This window comes from Malaclemys terrapin, chromosome 19 (assembly GCF_027887155.1).
Source record: "Malaclemys terrapin pileata isolate rMalTer1 chromosome 19, rMalTer1.hap1, whole genome shotgun sequence".
Classification (NCBI taxonomy): Eukaryota; Metazoa; Chordata; order Testudines; family Emydidae; genus Malaclemys; species Malaclemys terrapin.
The window spans coordinates 2,299,463-2,315,534 of record NC_071523.1 but is presented as its reverse complement, the minus strand read 5'-3'; the positions used below and the strand labels follow the sequence as shown (position 1 = coordinate 2,315,534).

The 16,072-nt window shown below is 51.5% G+C and overlaps 1 protein-coding gene and 1 pseudogene across 10 annotated transcripts in view; one reads left to right on the top strand and one right to left on the bottom strand.

Moving 5' to 3' along the window:
• The window catches only part of LOC128826278 (alpha-1,3-galactosyltransferase 2-like), a 38,343-nt pseudogene extending 36,925 nt beyond the window's left edge, over window positions 1-1,418 (top strand).
• Window positions 1,419-14,684: 13,266 nt separating this feature from the next.
• The window catches only part of ZNF362 (zinc finger protein 362), a 44,935-nt gene continuing 43,547 nt past the window's right edge, over window positions 14,685-16,072 (bottom strand). For all 10 annotated transcript variants that reach the window (XM_054009232.1, XM_054009235.1, XM_054009236.1 and 7 more), the window contains 3 exons: window positions 15,974-16,052; window positions 15,359-15,517; window positions 14,685-14,816 (listed from right to left, as the gene is read on the bottom strand). In XM_054009232.1, coding sequence (XP_053865207.1) covers window positions 14,700-14,816; window positions 15,359-15,517; window positions 15,974-16,052 — 355 coding nt within the window. In that variant the 3' untranslated portion in view covers window positions 14,685-14,699. The remainder of the gene's footprint in view (window positions 14,817-15,358; window positions 15,518-15,973; window positions 16,053-16,072) is intronic.

The following is a 16,072-nucleotide window of genomic DNA, read 5'->3' as shown; positions in this document are numbered from 1 at the left end:
AGCAGACTCCCACCACAACATCACCCTTGTTGCTCACACTTCTAAACTTAATCCAGAGTTTTTCTCTCTCAGGTTTTTCTGCAGTTTCATACCCGAGCTCTGAGCAGTCGTACTCCTCTCTTACATACAACGCAACTCCCCCACCTTTTCTGCTCTGCCTGTCCTTCCTGAACAGTTTATATCCATCCATGACAGTACTCCAGTCATGTGAGTTATCCCACCAAGTCTCTGTTATTCCAATCACATCATAGTTCCCTGACTGTGCCACGACTTCCTGTTCTCCCTGCTTGTTTCCCAGGCTTCTTGCAGTTGTGTATAGCCACTTAAGATAACTTGCTGATTGTCCCGCTTTCTCAGTCTGAGACAGGAGTCCTCCCCTCTTGCACTCTCCTGCTTGTGCTTCCACCCGGTATCCCATTTCCCCACTTACCTCAGGGCTTTGGTCTCCTTCCCCCGGTGAACCTAGTTTAAAGCCCTCCTCACTAGGTTAGCCAGCCTGCTTGCGAAGATGTTCTTCCCTCTCTTCGTTAGGTGGAGCCCGTCTCTGCCTAGCACACCTTCTTGGAACACCATCCCATGGTCAAAGAATCCAAAGCCTTCTCTCCGACACCACCTGCGTAGCCATTCATTGACTTCCACAATTCGACGGTCTCTACCCAGGCCTTTTCCCTGCACAGGGAGGATGGACGAGAACACCACTTGCACCTCAAACTCCTTTATCCTTCTTTCCAGAGCCACGTAGTCTGCAGTGATCCGCTCAAGGTCATTCTTGGCAGTATGATTGGTGCCCATGTGGAGAAGCAGGAAGGGGTGGGCTGGAGGGTGATCTACTACGTCTTCACAGACAGGCCGGGCATGGTGCCACAGCTCCGCCTGGCCACAGGGCGGCACCTGCGGACCCTGATGGTGGAGAACCAGAAGTGCCGGCAGGACATCTCCATGATGAGGATGCATTGGCTCAGGCAGGGCCTGTACCCCGCCATCTGCAGGGAGGCCCAGTACATCTTCTGCATGGATGTCGACCAGTTCTTTGTTGGAGCCTTCGGGTCGGAAGTGCTGGCCAAGTCCGTTGCCCTGCTCCATTCCTATTTCAACCGGTGGACCCACTTCTCCTTCACCTATGACCGGAACCCCAGATCAGCTGCCTTCCTGGGCCCAGGTGAAGGGGACTGCTACTACCACAGCAGTGTTTGGGGGTCATGCCAGTGGTGAAGAACCTGATGGAAAGCTGCTTCCAGGCTGTTCTGCAGGTCAAGCAGAACGGCGCGGAGGCCCCCTTGGCATGACGAGAGCCAGCCAAGATCTTGTCTCCGGAGTACTGCTGAGATGAGGCCGTCGGGCCACGTGGAGACACCTGCGTTTCTAGGCTGGTGTGGGCCGAGAAGCAGCACAGCATGGTGCGCCCGACAGATTGGTGACTCCACCAGCAAGAGCCCCAAGGGGGCACGTGGCTGGAACCCAGCATGGGGACTTGGGGAATAGTCTATCAACTAAGACGTCACTCGCTTCATAGCTTCTGTCGGCCGAACTCACCGACCGCATGCGGGGCTCCTGACATCCCTCCATTCCCTCCACAAGTCTCCTGCGTGTCACATCCACTGCCCTTCTAGTTCAGGGACTCCCTAAACTTCCTCCCCTCCATGCCAGGGGCTCTGCATGCCCCCCATATCCGCTCCCCTCCATGCCAGGCTCTCTGTGCCTGCCCCATTCAGCCCCATCCCCTCCTGCCACATACGATTATTCTTTCTTTTCTTCTTGTCTGGGAGATGTCATTCAGGGTGTCCACAGGTTGGACTAGGCTGGGCGGATGATCAGAGGATGGAATGAGGTGTATGTGTGTGTTATTCTGCAAGGTGACAAAGGCCCATGAAGTGGATTTTTGACCTATTACAGAGGTGGCTGGGGTCCATGTGTCCCCCATTTCCCTCTTCTCATTTTTCACCAAAACAGGGTTCTGCTCATTGACTCCTAGACCAATTCCTGCAGTTCTGGGATTGATCAGATATGGCGCTCCCCAGTCATCGCATGACAGACAGACACAGCCATGCCATCAAGCGGAGTGTAAGGCTGTTAAGACACAGAATTTGGTACTGATGGTAAATACTTTAAAATATGTACCATGCATGATTTTTAGAAGAAACTTTGGTACAGGCTAGGAGTGGTAACAAGGAAGTCTTGGAAGAATACTACTTATCAGCTAGTACCTGTAAACAGGCTTAGAGCTTGGCAAGGCAGGGAAAGCATAACCAATCTAGACTGCTGTGTGGAATGGGAAACTGAGGCACGCCACCTCATGGTATTGGTGGCTAAATGCCAGGACATCTACATCTAGAAGATATTATTATATACATTGTATTAATAATGCTGTACTCTAAAAGACTTTCAAGCAACTTGGAAAAAGGTACCCAGAACTTTGTAAAAACATTGGTGGGTGACAGTACAATTTTTGGTAACACTAAAATTAGATAACCAAGAACAAAAGACCATGAGGAGTCTGGTGGCACCTTAAAAACTAACAGAAAATTTTAGCACACTGCCTTTGCATTGGTAAGTAACCAACCCTCTAGCAGTAATCTAAGGGGAGAGGTGTGATGCTATACCCCATATTCTTCATAGAAATGTTATGACATAAATATGGCATAACTAAGATATGTTTTATGCAAGATGGGTCATGTTTTACTGAATATGATTATCCCATTTGTATACATGCATCATTTCTGTAGCTGAAGTGAGGCAATATTCCTATGTAACAATTACAACTGTGGTTACACCTGGGAAATGCCCACCAATCAGCCGGGATGAGCCATTAGGAATAAAAATGGGTTTTTGAGGATGCTGATCTCTCATCTTCCTGGAGTTCCTTCCTATGGACCTTGTCTCATGGTTGGGGCTCGAACACTGCAAGGTTATGTGATAATGTCACCTGGTACAGAGTACCACGTTAGACGCTGCTGGTATTGGAAACAAAGGATTCCTGCCTTGTGTAAACCCTATTTAAGGCTGGGAAGTGAGTCAATCTTGGCTCTTCTCCTCGGCCTCCCCACCCAAGGAGGAAGACTGCTGAAAACACTTGAAGAAACAAAGAATTTAAACTGGGGCAAGGCAAGGGCTGAGTCCAGGCTGAGACAGGGTCTAGCCTATGAAGAGAAGTAACTGGAACTCTGAGCTGCAGAAACTCGGCAACCTGCCCAAAACAACCTTTCGGGTGAGAAGTTACTATTTGTAACCTGCTTCTTTAGTGGATTAAGCTTAGTTTGTATGTTTTGTTTTATTTGCTCAGTAATCTGCTTTGTTCTGTTTGCTGTCCCTTATATTCACTTAACATTTACCTTTTTGTAGTTAAACTTGTTTTTTGTTTATTTTAAAACTCAGTTTGTGCAATTCATGGCGGGGGAGGGAGCTGTAGATATCTCCCTCCACACTGACGGAGGGAATGATTTTTATGAGCTTTCACTGTACAGATCTCTTTATACCACGCAAGACAATATTATTTGGGGTTTACACCCCAAGGGAGGTGTGCACATGGGTGCTGGGTAAATCCCTGAGTTGAATCCTCCCACACAGAGTTGATTTCAGCTGGGTGTGGCCTTACCTGTGTGTGTGCTGAGATGGGAGGGGAGGGATAGCTCAGTGGTTTGAGCATTGGCCTGCTAAACCCAGGGTTGTGAGTTCAATCCCAGTTAGGGATCTGGGGCAAAAATCTGTCTGGGGTTTGGTCCTGCTTTGATCAGGGGTTTGATTAGATGACCTCCTGAGGTCCCTTCCAACCCTGATCTTCTAGGCTTAAGGGTCTGGCTTAGCAGGACAGGGTGAGGAAGCCCAGGCTGGTGGAATGGGTGGGCTCAGTGGGACCCCAGTATGTCATGTGTCACCTGTGCTCCTCCCCCAGCACCTTCTGCCCAGCTGCAGAACAGCTGATTGCAAGAGGGAGGAGTTGATTGATTGGGGCCACTGGGGGGAGCAGAAGGTGTTGAACAGGGGGGCTGCCAGTGGGTTCTCAGCACCCAGTAGTTTTTTCCCATGGGTGCTCCAGCACCTATGGCCACAATGTCTAGTCTAAGCAAGAGGATATGGCAAAACAACACACTGACAGAACACATAAAGATCTGTGTGTATTGTGCATGTGTTATCAGCACACTTTTGTACGGGAGTGAGACATGGACCTTTATAGCATCAGGAAAAGAGGCTCAACACAACTTTCATATGTGTTGCCTTCCTTGAATCTTTTTGGCATCTCCTAGAGGGACAGAGTCACAAACACTGAGGTGCTCAAACAGGCCAGCATGCAAACACTCCTCAGGCAGGCTTGGGCATGTGTGCTGAGTGAATGATGGGCACATCCCAAAGGACATCCACTACGGCCAATTGGCATCTGGAAAAAGACCCAAAGGATGCCCAAAATTGTGGTTCAAGGATGGGTGCAAGCGAGACCTCAAAGAAATGGACATGGATGTGGCCAACTGGGAAGATCACCCTGAGGACAACAGCTTAACACAGGTCTCTGGAGTTACAAGGAAGCCATCCAGCTTAGCAGAGGAGAAAAGAGCGCTCAGAAGGCAGAGCCCAAAGGATCGAAACATCACCTTTAAATGTGACAGAGATTGTCTCTCTTGAATGGGTCTCTTCAGCCATGTTTGCAGCTGCCATAAAATCAAGTGAGTAAACTCTTTACCTCTCAGGGGCGTATCCCCATGGTCTCTCGAGACTGAAGGATGCCTACTAGGGGTGGGATCACATTTAGAGCTGTGTTGCTCTGCAAGAGATGCACTAATCACCCCAACGGCAAGCAATTCCCCCAGCTGTGTCATGCAGCTGCTGCCTCTGGGATACCTCCTCGCTCAACAAAGACACATCCCAGCAGTGCCTGAACTACCAGGCTGCCAGCTATTCTAGGGTTTCTCTCCCTCCCTTTTTTGTTTTTGGTGGGGACGGGAAACAGTTGCAAAAAATCTCAAAAGGTCTCAGTGCAAAGCAGGAAAACTGTTCCCACCCAGCGATCCTGTGACCCTTCTGCCCTCGCGGTCAATGTTCAGACTCCCCTTGGCTGCAATGGGGCAGGGTCAGACCCACCTGAGTTGTCCCCAATGCCGCAAACCTGTCAATGCTCCATCGGCCAGTGAGTCTAGACAAGACCTGAATTCCAGTGGAACAAACCAAACCAAACAATTTTGGTCACATGAATGTTCCGGCTCTCTTTACCGCCAGGAAGTAGCAAAGGGCACAAGCCCCTGTTCTCCCCCCTTACACGAATAACTGGATGCTTATCAAGTTTAACACCCTGTGATAAATGAAGGGAGGGTAGCTCCCTTTTATAGACACCCAGCCAGCCAGTTAACTGTAAAATCCCTCTAGGTAGCTGTTCTCTGCTTGCTTTACCTGTGAAAGGTTAAAAAGCCTCCCTGCATAGGTACAAAAAAGAAAACAACAAAAAAAAAGGGCGCGGGCACCTGACCAAAAGAGCCAATGGGAGGGCTAGAACTTTTTAAAATGGGGGAAAAAACTTCCCCTTTGTTGTCTGTTGTTCTCGCTGGGCTGCAGGGACACAGAGCAGCAATGCTATAAGCAGCAATTCTGTGTAACTTTTTCATACCTGGTTCAAACCTATCTTCCATACCTAGAAGGAATCATGGGGACAGGGAATGTTTAGCTCGACGCGATCAGGTTTATTTCTTTATTTTGGCTTGTGGATCTCCTCTGTGCTAACCCCAGATGCTTTTGTTTGCTTGTAACCTTTAAGCTGAACCCCCAAGAAAGCTTATTTCGGTGCTTAATGTTTGGAATTGCTCTTTTAAAATCTAGCAAAAGCCTAAGTTCCAGATGTATTTTCTTCCTTTTTGTTTTTAATAAAATTTACCTTTTTTTTAAGAACAGAATTTGATTTTTGGCATCCTAAGAGGTTTGTGCATATGCTGTTTAATTAGCTGGTGACAACAATTAATTTCCTTTGTTTTCTTTCTCAGCTGTTCCCGAGGGGGGGTGTGAAAGGGCTTGTGGGTATCCACAGGGAGGAATTCCCAAGTGCTCCTTCCTGGGTTCAAGGGGTTTTTTGCATTTGGGTGGTGGCAGCGTTTACTAAGCCAAGGTCAGAGAAAAGCTGTAACCTTGGGAGTGTAATACAAGCCTGGAGTGGCCAGTATTAATTTTTAAAATCCTTGCGGGCCCCCACTTCCTGTACTCAGAGTGACAGAGTGGGGATTCAGCCCTAACACACCCATTACTTTGCTATTAACTGTCAGCCCTAACCTCTGCTCAGAGATTTTTGCCTGGGAATTTCCTTAGTTTTTTAAAGATGTTCCACAGCCAGAGGGCTCTGACTCCCTGCTTCTCATCTCCCCCTCCCTCTGACCCCTCTGAGTGATCCTTCCCTTGGGACCCTCCCCTGTATCTCTCAACTACACTCAGGTGCTGTGCAGGATGGTGGTTGCAGGCTCTGCTCATTCACCCCACCCAAGGTCTCACAGCAGGCCAGCAGCAGTGCTCTAAGGCCTTGTCTACACTGGCAAGTTTCTGTGCAGTAAAGCAGCTTTCTGCGCTGTAGCTCCCGAGATTACACACGGCCGAGCCACTTAGTGCGCAGAAACTGCCCAGTTGCAGTGCTATAAAAAACCCACCCCGACGAGGCGTACAGCTTTCTGTGCCAGGGCTACAGCGCCGCGGTACCAGTGTAGACATCCTGGTCGATAACAGCACTGCCACTTGTGATGTGTTCATGAGAGCGAGCAGCATATTGGTCAACAGTGCAGGATCCGTTCCTGCAGACTGAAGAAGCAGGGCGCCCAGTACACAAACGGTTGTAAGATGGCGCCAAATGCAGCCGGAGGCACAGGAGGGATTGCTGGGATGTGAAGCAATGCATCACGGGGTATTGGGACAGGACCCAGGATGCCCCACAACCCCCTCCACCTTCCCACAACTAAGGCCGCAGAAGAGGAAGAGATGCTCTGTGGGATAGCTGCCCAGAGTGCACCGCTCTGAATACCAATGCAAGTGCTGCAAGTATGAACACGCTATTGTGCTGGCAGTTGACAGTGTGAACACACAACAGCGGTTTCCCTTCAGTGCTCTCTGAGCGGCGCTGGAACTCTGCTAGTGTAGACATACCCTAGAGTCTCCCCACCTACGTTATTTCCATGAATCTCCTTCTGTTCTTGTGTCCTGATAGTCTTCAAATATGTTCAGGGTTGTTCATAGATCCAGAGGGTTAGAAGGGACCACAAGGGTCATCTAGTCTAACCCCCTCCCAGGATGCAAGATTTGTTGTGTCTAAACCATCCAAGACAGGTGACTATCCAGCCTCCTTTTGAAAACCTCCAATGAAGGAGATTCCACAACCTGCCTAGGTGTCTGTTCCATTGTCCTGCTGTCCTTCCAGTTAGGAAGTTTAATCTAAATCTGCCATGCTGTAGTTTGAACCCATTGCCTCGTGTCCTGCCCTCTGTGGCAAGAGAAAACAACTTTTCTCCATCTTTTTTTATGGCAGCCTTTCAAGTATTTTGTTGTACTTAAAGTACTGCACAGGATCTTTTCAGGGGCAATAAGGCAAAACGCCACATTTATTAGTAATACATGTATTCATTAACACTGTATCCTATGCATATAATATATTACACTTACACTCACACACACACACAAACACACTCCGTCTTGTTGTTACCAATTAGTTGCTCCCCTTAACTTCACTGGCCAGGTGAGTTAGATGGGGGAGGGGGTGGAGCCGGGCTTCTGCCAATTCGGATCGATGCTCCCATGTTGACAAGACGAGACCTGGGGTCCTCTGCAAGACACCTCTTATGCAAATCTATACCAGATTCAAACTCTGTGTCTGTGTTCATTGGTCCTTTGTGCTGCTTTCTTTTGAGTGTTGTCCCAATGCTGCAAAGAGGGTGTTTCCAAAAGAAGGTGCTTGCTTCTAACCCCCGAGGCCCTCGGTATGTCTGCTTGTCTTTAATGAGCCCACTTGACACGTTTTATTGTCCTTGGGTCTGGCTCCCAGCCCCTCTCCAACAGTTGAGGCTGTCTGGAGGTGCTGCCTTCCATGCCTTGCTCATCCACACTTGATTCATTCAACAGGGCAATTGATTAAGAGTGGGGGGGGGGGGAGAGCTCTTGTTCTACTGCTAGCAAAAAGGAATTTTTCTTCTATCTTATTCTATCCTTAGGGGCTATAATATTATACCAAGGGCAATGCAAAGTTTCTAAATGAGGCTTTGATACAAAGTCCCATGAAAACAGAGGTCACACGTGGGTAGACCCACCACAAGGTTATATGAAGAGGCACAATGCAAAGTCATATGAAAATTATCAGAGATTGATCTACAATTTGAAGACGACCATCACGTCCCCCCTTAATCTCCTTTTTTCCAAACGAACCACTCAGTTCCTTCAGCCTTTGCTTGTATGGCTGCATTCTATCCCTTGTCTATCTTTGTCACTCGCCTCAGGATCCTTTCCAGTTTCTCTACATCCTTTCTATACATTGCTGACCAAAACTGGACACAGTACTCCAGCTGAGGCCTCCCCAGCGCTGATTAGAGCGGTACTATCACCTCCCATGACTTGTATGCTCTGCCTCTGTTAATGCAACCTGAAACTGCATTTGTTTGTTTGTTTTGTTTGCAACAGCATCACACTGCTGACTCATGTTGAGGTTGTGATCCACCACAACTCCCAGATCCTTCTCAGCTGCCAAGCCAGTTATCCCCCATTGTGTATTTGTGCGTTAGGGAAGAAAAAACAAAGTGTAGAACCTTACATTCATCTTTGTTGAATTTCATTTTGTTGTCTATAGCCCAGTTCTTCAATTTATCAAGATTCCTCTGAATGTTAGCTCTGTCCTCCAAAGTGTTGGCAACTCCCTCTAGCTTTGTGTCATCTGCAAACTTGATCAGTGTGCTCTCTAGTCCTACATCCAGGTCTTTAATCAAGATGTTAAATAACACGGGATCCAGAAAAGATCCCTGTGGACCCCCACTTGAAACCTCCCTCCAATCTGACATTCCATTAAGAGTGACTCCGTTTGTGGTTGTTTAGCCAATTATGTATCCATTTAAGGTTAGTTTTGTCGAGCCCACATTTCTCCAGCTTACTTATCAGAATGTCGTGTGGGACTGTGTCAGAAGCCTTGCTGAAGTTCAGGTATATTATGCCCACCGTATTCCCCCATTCACCAAATCAGCTACCCTATCAAAGAAGGAAATCAAGCTGGTTTGGCAGGAGTTGTTCTTGGTAAATCCATGCTGGCTGCTAGTGATCACCCTTCATCCTCCAGGTATTCACAAATTGAATGTTTGAGACATTGCTCTGGTAGCTTCCCAGGTACTGAGGTCAGGCTGACTGGTCTGTAGTTCCCCAGTTCCTCCTTTTTAAAGATGGGCCCTATGTTAGCCCTTCTCCAGTCTTCCGGGCCCTCTCCTGTCATCCATGAGTTTGCAAATATTATTGCCAGTGGCTCCAAGATTTCTTCAGCCAATTCCTTCACTTCCCTGGGATGAATAGCATCAGGCCCACTGACCTGTATTCATTCAAACTGGTCAGAAGATCTCAGATTGGTTCTTTACTTATGTTTGTTTTAAACCTGGTGCCTGCTCATTTCATTGGGTGACCCCTAGTTCTTGTGTTATGGGAAGGGGTAAATAATGGGTTTAAGCTGCAGCATGGGAGATTTAGGTTAGATATTAGGAAAAACGTGCCAGCTCTAAGTGTAGTTAAGCTCTGGAACAGGCTTCCCAGGAAGGTTCTGGAATCCCTGTCATTGGAGGCTTTTCAGAACAGGTTGGCCAAACACCTGTTGGATGGTCTAGGTTCGCTTGGGCCCGCCTCAGTGCAGGGGGCTGGACTAGGTGACTTCTGGAGGTCCCTTCCAACCTGACAGTTCGGCGTTTCTACGTACTCACTGTCTGAGAGCCCTCTCAGAGTAACAAAGCCCTACAGATGCCCCAGGTCCCAGTTGCATCTGCAGAGCGCACACCTTCCCCTGAGCCTGCTGGGTGGGTTCTCTCTGCCAGGTGAGCTGCTGAGAGACAGCAAGTTCTAGTACTGCAAGCCAGGACAGGAGGGGAGCAGGGATGATGGATGGCTGTGGGCTGAGTCCCTCTGCCTCACACCTTGTGTCATTATTCACACCCGTGCAAGGGGGTATAAAATATGACCCCATCTGCATTCTCTGCTCACCCCAATGGGAGCCTCTTGCACCCAGTGTAAATGACACTCCCGACCCTGTACTGTGCCTTGCACACATTGCCCAACATGGTCAAATCACACTTCCCCTTCCAGGCTCAGCCCTGCATCTCAGAGCACCGTTCAGCAGTGGCTCAGTTTCATCATCCCCATTTTACACACGGGGAAATTGATGTGGAGGCAAAGTGACTCTGCCAGGGTCATACAGCAAAGAGGAGAGAACCCAGGAGCTCCGATTTCCACTGCTATACTGTGGCCTGTCTCCACCCAGGCTCTCCCCGAACAAACCAGCCTCACAAGTGCCAGGCCTTCAGAAGTTTGCATGTACAGTTTATTTTGTTTCACAACAGAAATACAAAGAGCAAAATTGTTTGGAATTTTTTTTTTTAAATTCTTTTTCTTTTAAACATAATGCAAACTTTCCATACGGAAGCCGCAGCCTCCTCATGTCTTTCCGTTAACCACAATGCGAGACAGAGAGAAGGGGGAGGGAGAATCCTTTTTTTTTTTCCTTTTTTCTTTTTTAATAAGGTAATAACTAGATCTAGAGACACGTGGCCTGGATTTTCATATAGAAAAAAAAATAAAACAAAAAGATGTGTTAACAGTATGTATAAGAGGCATATTTACACAGTATTAACATGCTGACAAAAAGGTTACAATATTGAATATCGTACAACATCGATTCAGAAACAAAGGTCAGGGCAGAGGGCAGGGTAAAAAGAGAATCAAATTAATAAACAGAGTAGGCAATAAACAAACAACCTGGTAAAACAATGATATAGTTAAGGCTTAAAAAGTGTATAAAAATAACAGTTAATATCCAAAACGGAACCAAAGAGTACATAATATATATGAGTTTTTGTCTAGTCTTTCTTGGAGGGCTGGGGGACGTGGGGCATTCTTCCATCTCTATACATAGGTGTTATATATACACACACACACGTATATTTATATAACTCCATGTATCCATCCAGCCCCACACAGGCATGGGCACGGCTTTCCAAACAGGGAGGAGGGCAAGCCCCTCTGCTTGCTGCTTCTTTAATACTATATTGAATTGGTTTCACCCAACAGGAAGGGATCTATGATTTGCTGCTGGAGGGGGAGAGGGAGGGGAGGGATCTGCTCTGCTTTTATAAATCTCTCATGGTTGGGAGGGTTTCTGTTCTGGCAGTGAAAGGCTTAAGTGGCCACAGGTGGCTGTATCACCTCCTGCGTGGGAGGATGTTCTCTCCAGCAATGCACAGCGCCTCCTGCTGGGAGAAGCTGGGTTAGTGCATGAGCAGCCAGCCAGTGCTTCCAGCTGGAGCAGTGGTGAGCTCTCCATCAGTGCGAGCTCCTACCTAGACCCTACCATGGCCCTGCTGAGCTGAGTTAGCTCTGAGCTCCCGCCCAAGAAACGCTGCCCTAGTGTATTTGTTCCCTGCAGGGCCTGCTGCTGCCGTTGACTCTGGCTGGGCCAGGCCCCTCCAAAGCTGCTCCATTGGAGGTATTTACACATTGCAAATCATTCTTCCTGCTGCATTTGCTTCTCGGTGTCTGGTATGTGGGATTCTGCAGGGCAGAGAGGCGGATCACAGCACCCTTGGCTGGGGGAATCCCCGTCCAGTCCAGCTGGCCTGAGAGCAGGCTCTGCAGCTCCCAGAACAGCTCAGTCCCCCAAAGGCCAGAGATCAAGCTGGTGCCCAGGTGCCCCGAGGGAATCACGTGGAGGGCAGTGGGATCCATGCCTGTGGTACCACTACTGTACCCAATGAGGTGACCCCAGGGAAGGGAAGGGCCTCGTGTCTCTTGTTGCTGGATTTCTCCCTCCTAAGCCTGCTCCAAGGTTCCCTGCCAGGGGACTGCACTGGTGGGGGGCTGATTTCCAGGAGGTGCCAGGGGAGATGGGGAAGGAACGTCTCTCCGGGAATACAGACCGCTCTGCGTTTCTCCCATCGCCCGTCTGACCAGCCACACGGTCCCAGGACAGACTAAGTCAGCCCCCTCAGGCACTGCCAGTCCCTGCTACTGGGCACACGCTGGCTTTCCTCTTCCCCTTTAGTGTTTTAGTTTGCTCAGGAGGGAGCTGGTTTGTTCCCTGCATCCCAGGAGCCAGGGGGGCTCACAGCCTAATCCTGCCCCACTAACCTCTGGGAGAGCTTTGTCATGGCAGCAGAATCAGACCCCAATGGATCAGAATTTCAGATCCAAGCGGTGCTAATGTCACAGCTCACCTCCGATGCCAGCAGCAGGGAGTGGGGGCAATGCAGGCTATCCCCTGCTGATCTCCCCAAGTCCTGCAGAGCCCTACTGTGCTCAGTACAGCCCTGTTTGCAAGTGACCCTCAAACCTGATTCTAATCGGCCCCGTTTCACAGAGCACAAGCTACAGCCCAAACCATGGTCCCGGCTGAGCCAAGGTAGGGTCAGCCAAGTTCAGAACAACTGACAGGTGCTCTGAGCATGGGCAGGGTTATAGCTGGGCCAGAAATGGAGCCAGTCACAGGCCCTAGTGTGGATAGGGCTAACGGGAGCTGTGCCCAGCCAGCAGATGTTCCAGGTGTTACTGTGCCAGCCAACAGGTGCTCTGCAGGTGGCTTCATTACCATCCTGCACAGACACAGCAGGAGAAAGGGAAATTCTCACGGCAGCTGGCTGGTGCCCAAGCCCCAGGGACTGAGCCAGCGCTAACCCTGCCGCAGGGTTCAGGGACTGGATGGGGTTTCTATGTGAATCCTGTGAAGGTGCAGAAAGTGTTTGCCAGTGCCCTGCTGGGAACCCAGAGGGAGGGGCAGAGCCGGGGCACAGGGGGTAGAGACATTCCTGGTTGGGGTGGTCTGGAGGGAGCTTTCCCATGGGGCAGACCCCCCTCTCCCACATGCAACACTCTGCCTGGGGCCCAGCCCCTCGATAAGCAAACACAGGCTCCAGGAGGTAATGGAGACAGAGGAGACCCCAGGCTGCCCCCTTGCCCCGGGCTGCTGTGGTGCCCGGGCTTCCAGAGCAGCAGCACTAGATGCCCATAGTGGGGAAGAGAGATTGAAAAATAATCCACGTCAAAGAGCATAACCTGCGGCGAGTACCCCCCGCCCCCGTCTCTCACACTCACTCTTCCTTAGCAAACGCCCCTTCATAGCTCAGGACAATCCCTAGTTAGCACCAGGTGGACTGGGGGGGGGGGGGGGGGGGGAGAGAGGAAGGGCAGCGGATCGTGGACAGCTGAGACTCCCAAACTCCTGCTGTGAAACCCCATGCCCCCCCCCCCCCCCCCCCCGTCCCCAATCCTCAGCATCATGGCCAAAGTGCCCCTCCACTCCCACATGCCATGGCTGGCCTAGCAGAGCTGGGGGCTGGAAAGGGGAGCCCCACAGCTGGGACTATACCAGAGCTGGCCACTGTCTGCCTGACTCGCTGCCCCAATCCTATAGACTACAGCTCCCAGCAGGCAATGCACTTTCCCGATCTGGTGGGATACTGCTTAGCTCAAACTACAGCACGGCATGCTGGGACCTGTGGTCTCCATGGGCTGCATCTCTGGATTCTGCACAGGCATGGCCAGCCCCGGCTGTGTGCCTGTCGTAGGCTGAGCGCCTCCTCCGGCAGCCACCACACTTACCCCAGCCGGGCGGAGGGCGCGGGTGAAACGTGCACGGACCACGGCGTGGCCGCGGGGCCAGCCAGTCCTGTGCAGCTCGAACCAGGACAAAGGAAACAAACCAAAGGAAACAACCAAAACGTCCCAACGAGGTTAGACAAAGCGGCAGAGGGACAAGCCCCAGCGGGGAACAGCGACCTCTGCAGAACAAAGGTCTCCCTCCTGCGGCTGCTGCTCGAGCGCCTGTCCCCACGCCAGCAGAGCCGCAGATCTCACCTCTCCAGCCAACAGGTTAACCCATTCCCCTCTCAACTGGCCTCACGCTGGCTCCCAACAGAGAGTCCAGGAGGAGCAGCAGATACCAAGCGCCAGGCTGGGCACATCCCAGAGTCTCATCCTGAGGCTGAAGGAGCCCGAGTGCCAGGCCCTGGATCCTGCCCGCCATGCCATCCAGCGCGTCTCTGTCCAGTTCGGGTTTTCGGTTTTAGCAGCACCAACTTCTTGGCCAATATATATATATATATATATATCTCTACTTGTATCCAAAAGAGAGCAGAAAGGAGCACGGAGGATGGGGGCGGGGGCAGAAAGAAGGGGAAAAAAAGAAAGAAAATGAAGAAACCAAACACAGAGATTCAAAGTGCTCTGAAATAGTCTTTGGATTTCACCAAAACTGTGGACGAGTCCCTGGCTCTCCCGGCAGGGTGCTGGGGACGGGACCAGGGCCGAGGGGTGTTTTCCAAACATTAATTCATTCATTAATTTCTCCCAAAAGATGAGTGTCTTCGCAGTCGCTCCCCGTGGCTCGGCAGGCGCGGGCACTCGGTGGCGGTGCTGGGGGGGTGGTCTGTGTGATCGTCTCCAAGCCGCCCCCTGGCCCCTGGCGATCCGGAATTGGGGGGAGGAGAGCTGCGCAGGGTAGGGGTGGGCGAGGGAGCCCCAGATTAGATGAGTGAGATCCGCACTGGGATGCCGGGGGACTCCGTCCTTTGTGGCGAGTGCTGGCTCACTAGGTGTTCCACCACGGTGTGTTTGGACATGTGCTTCATCAAATACGTCTCCTGGGGGGAGAGAGACAGCCGGACAGCAGGGTAAGCAGTGCAGCGAGGAGGGGTGGGTCCACTGTCTGCCTCGCCCCCTGTGCCCAGAAGAGAGCCCCCATCCCATGCCCCTGCCCAGAATCCATCCTCATTCACACGCCTGGGAGCGCTACAGGACAGCTCAGAGGTGACAAGCTGATTGGCTCTCCCAAGGGATCCGCCTCCACCTGGCGGGAAGAAGCCCAGGCTTCAGGCTCTAGCCAATAGAGAGCAATTTTCTCTTACCAGCTGGTTTGCGATTGGCTGGAGCCTGATCCCTGCAGCACCGTAAGAGCCTCCCTTGCCAGTGCTGGGATGACTGCTGTGCTAAGGAGCTCCTCACCCAACGAGCACCTGGCTGTGGGCAGAGACCCTCCCTTTCTCATCCCGCGGGGCTCAGCTGGCACAGGCAGGGGGCATGAGCCGTCTCTGGAACAGACCCTGCCCCGTGGCACCTCTGGCCCCATGGCGGCCCCGTCCCTGCCTTGGCCAGTGCCTGGCTCCCCACGCCTCCTGCCACTCACCGAGGTGTAGGCCCGCCCACACATGCTGCAGCAGTAGGCCTTGGCGTGTTTGATGGCGTGTGCAGAGAGGTGGATCTGCAGCGATGCCGAGTCCGAGTACGCCCGGTAGCAGTTCGGACATTTGTAGGGCTTATCCTTGTTGTGCTGTCGCTGGTGTGACTGCGAGGGCGGGAGGAGGCCGGGGCAGTGTTACGTGGCACAATCCTTGGCAGCTCTTGGGCCACGCCCCCACCCCATGGGGACACGGAGCCCAGCGGCTGGGGGACCATGTAGAGCAGCCTGCTCTGCTCCCAGGATCCACACCAATGGCAGAGTAGACACCCCTGTGGGACAGGGGCCAACGACTATCGATCCCCACAGCCCCCTGCAGGGCTCGGGGCATCGGCGCCACCTCCCCCAGTCCTAGGCCCCCAGACACTGATGCTGCTCCCTGGAACCACATCCATCTCCCCCTTCCCATCAACTGCCCAGCTCCATGACCTAGGTCCCCTCCCCCCATCAGCTTCTTATTTTCTGCGCCTGCGCCCCCCACCCCGCAACCACTTGTGTTTCCCCTCCCCAAGGGCTCGGCCCCCCGTGGGTTGGGAACCTGCCGGGCCCCAACAGGGCACTGACCTGGAGGTTGGAGAGCTGCGTGAAAGCCTTTTCACAGCCAGGGTGTGGGCACTTGTAGGGTCTGTCGCCAGTGTGAATTCTGCAACACAGCAACAGGAA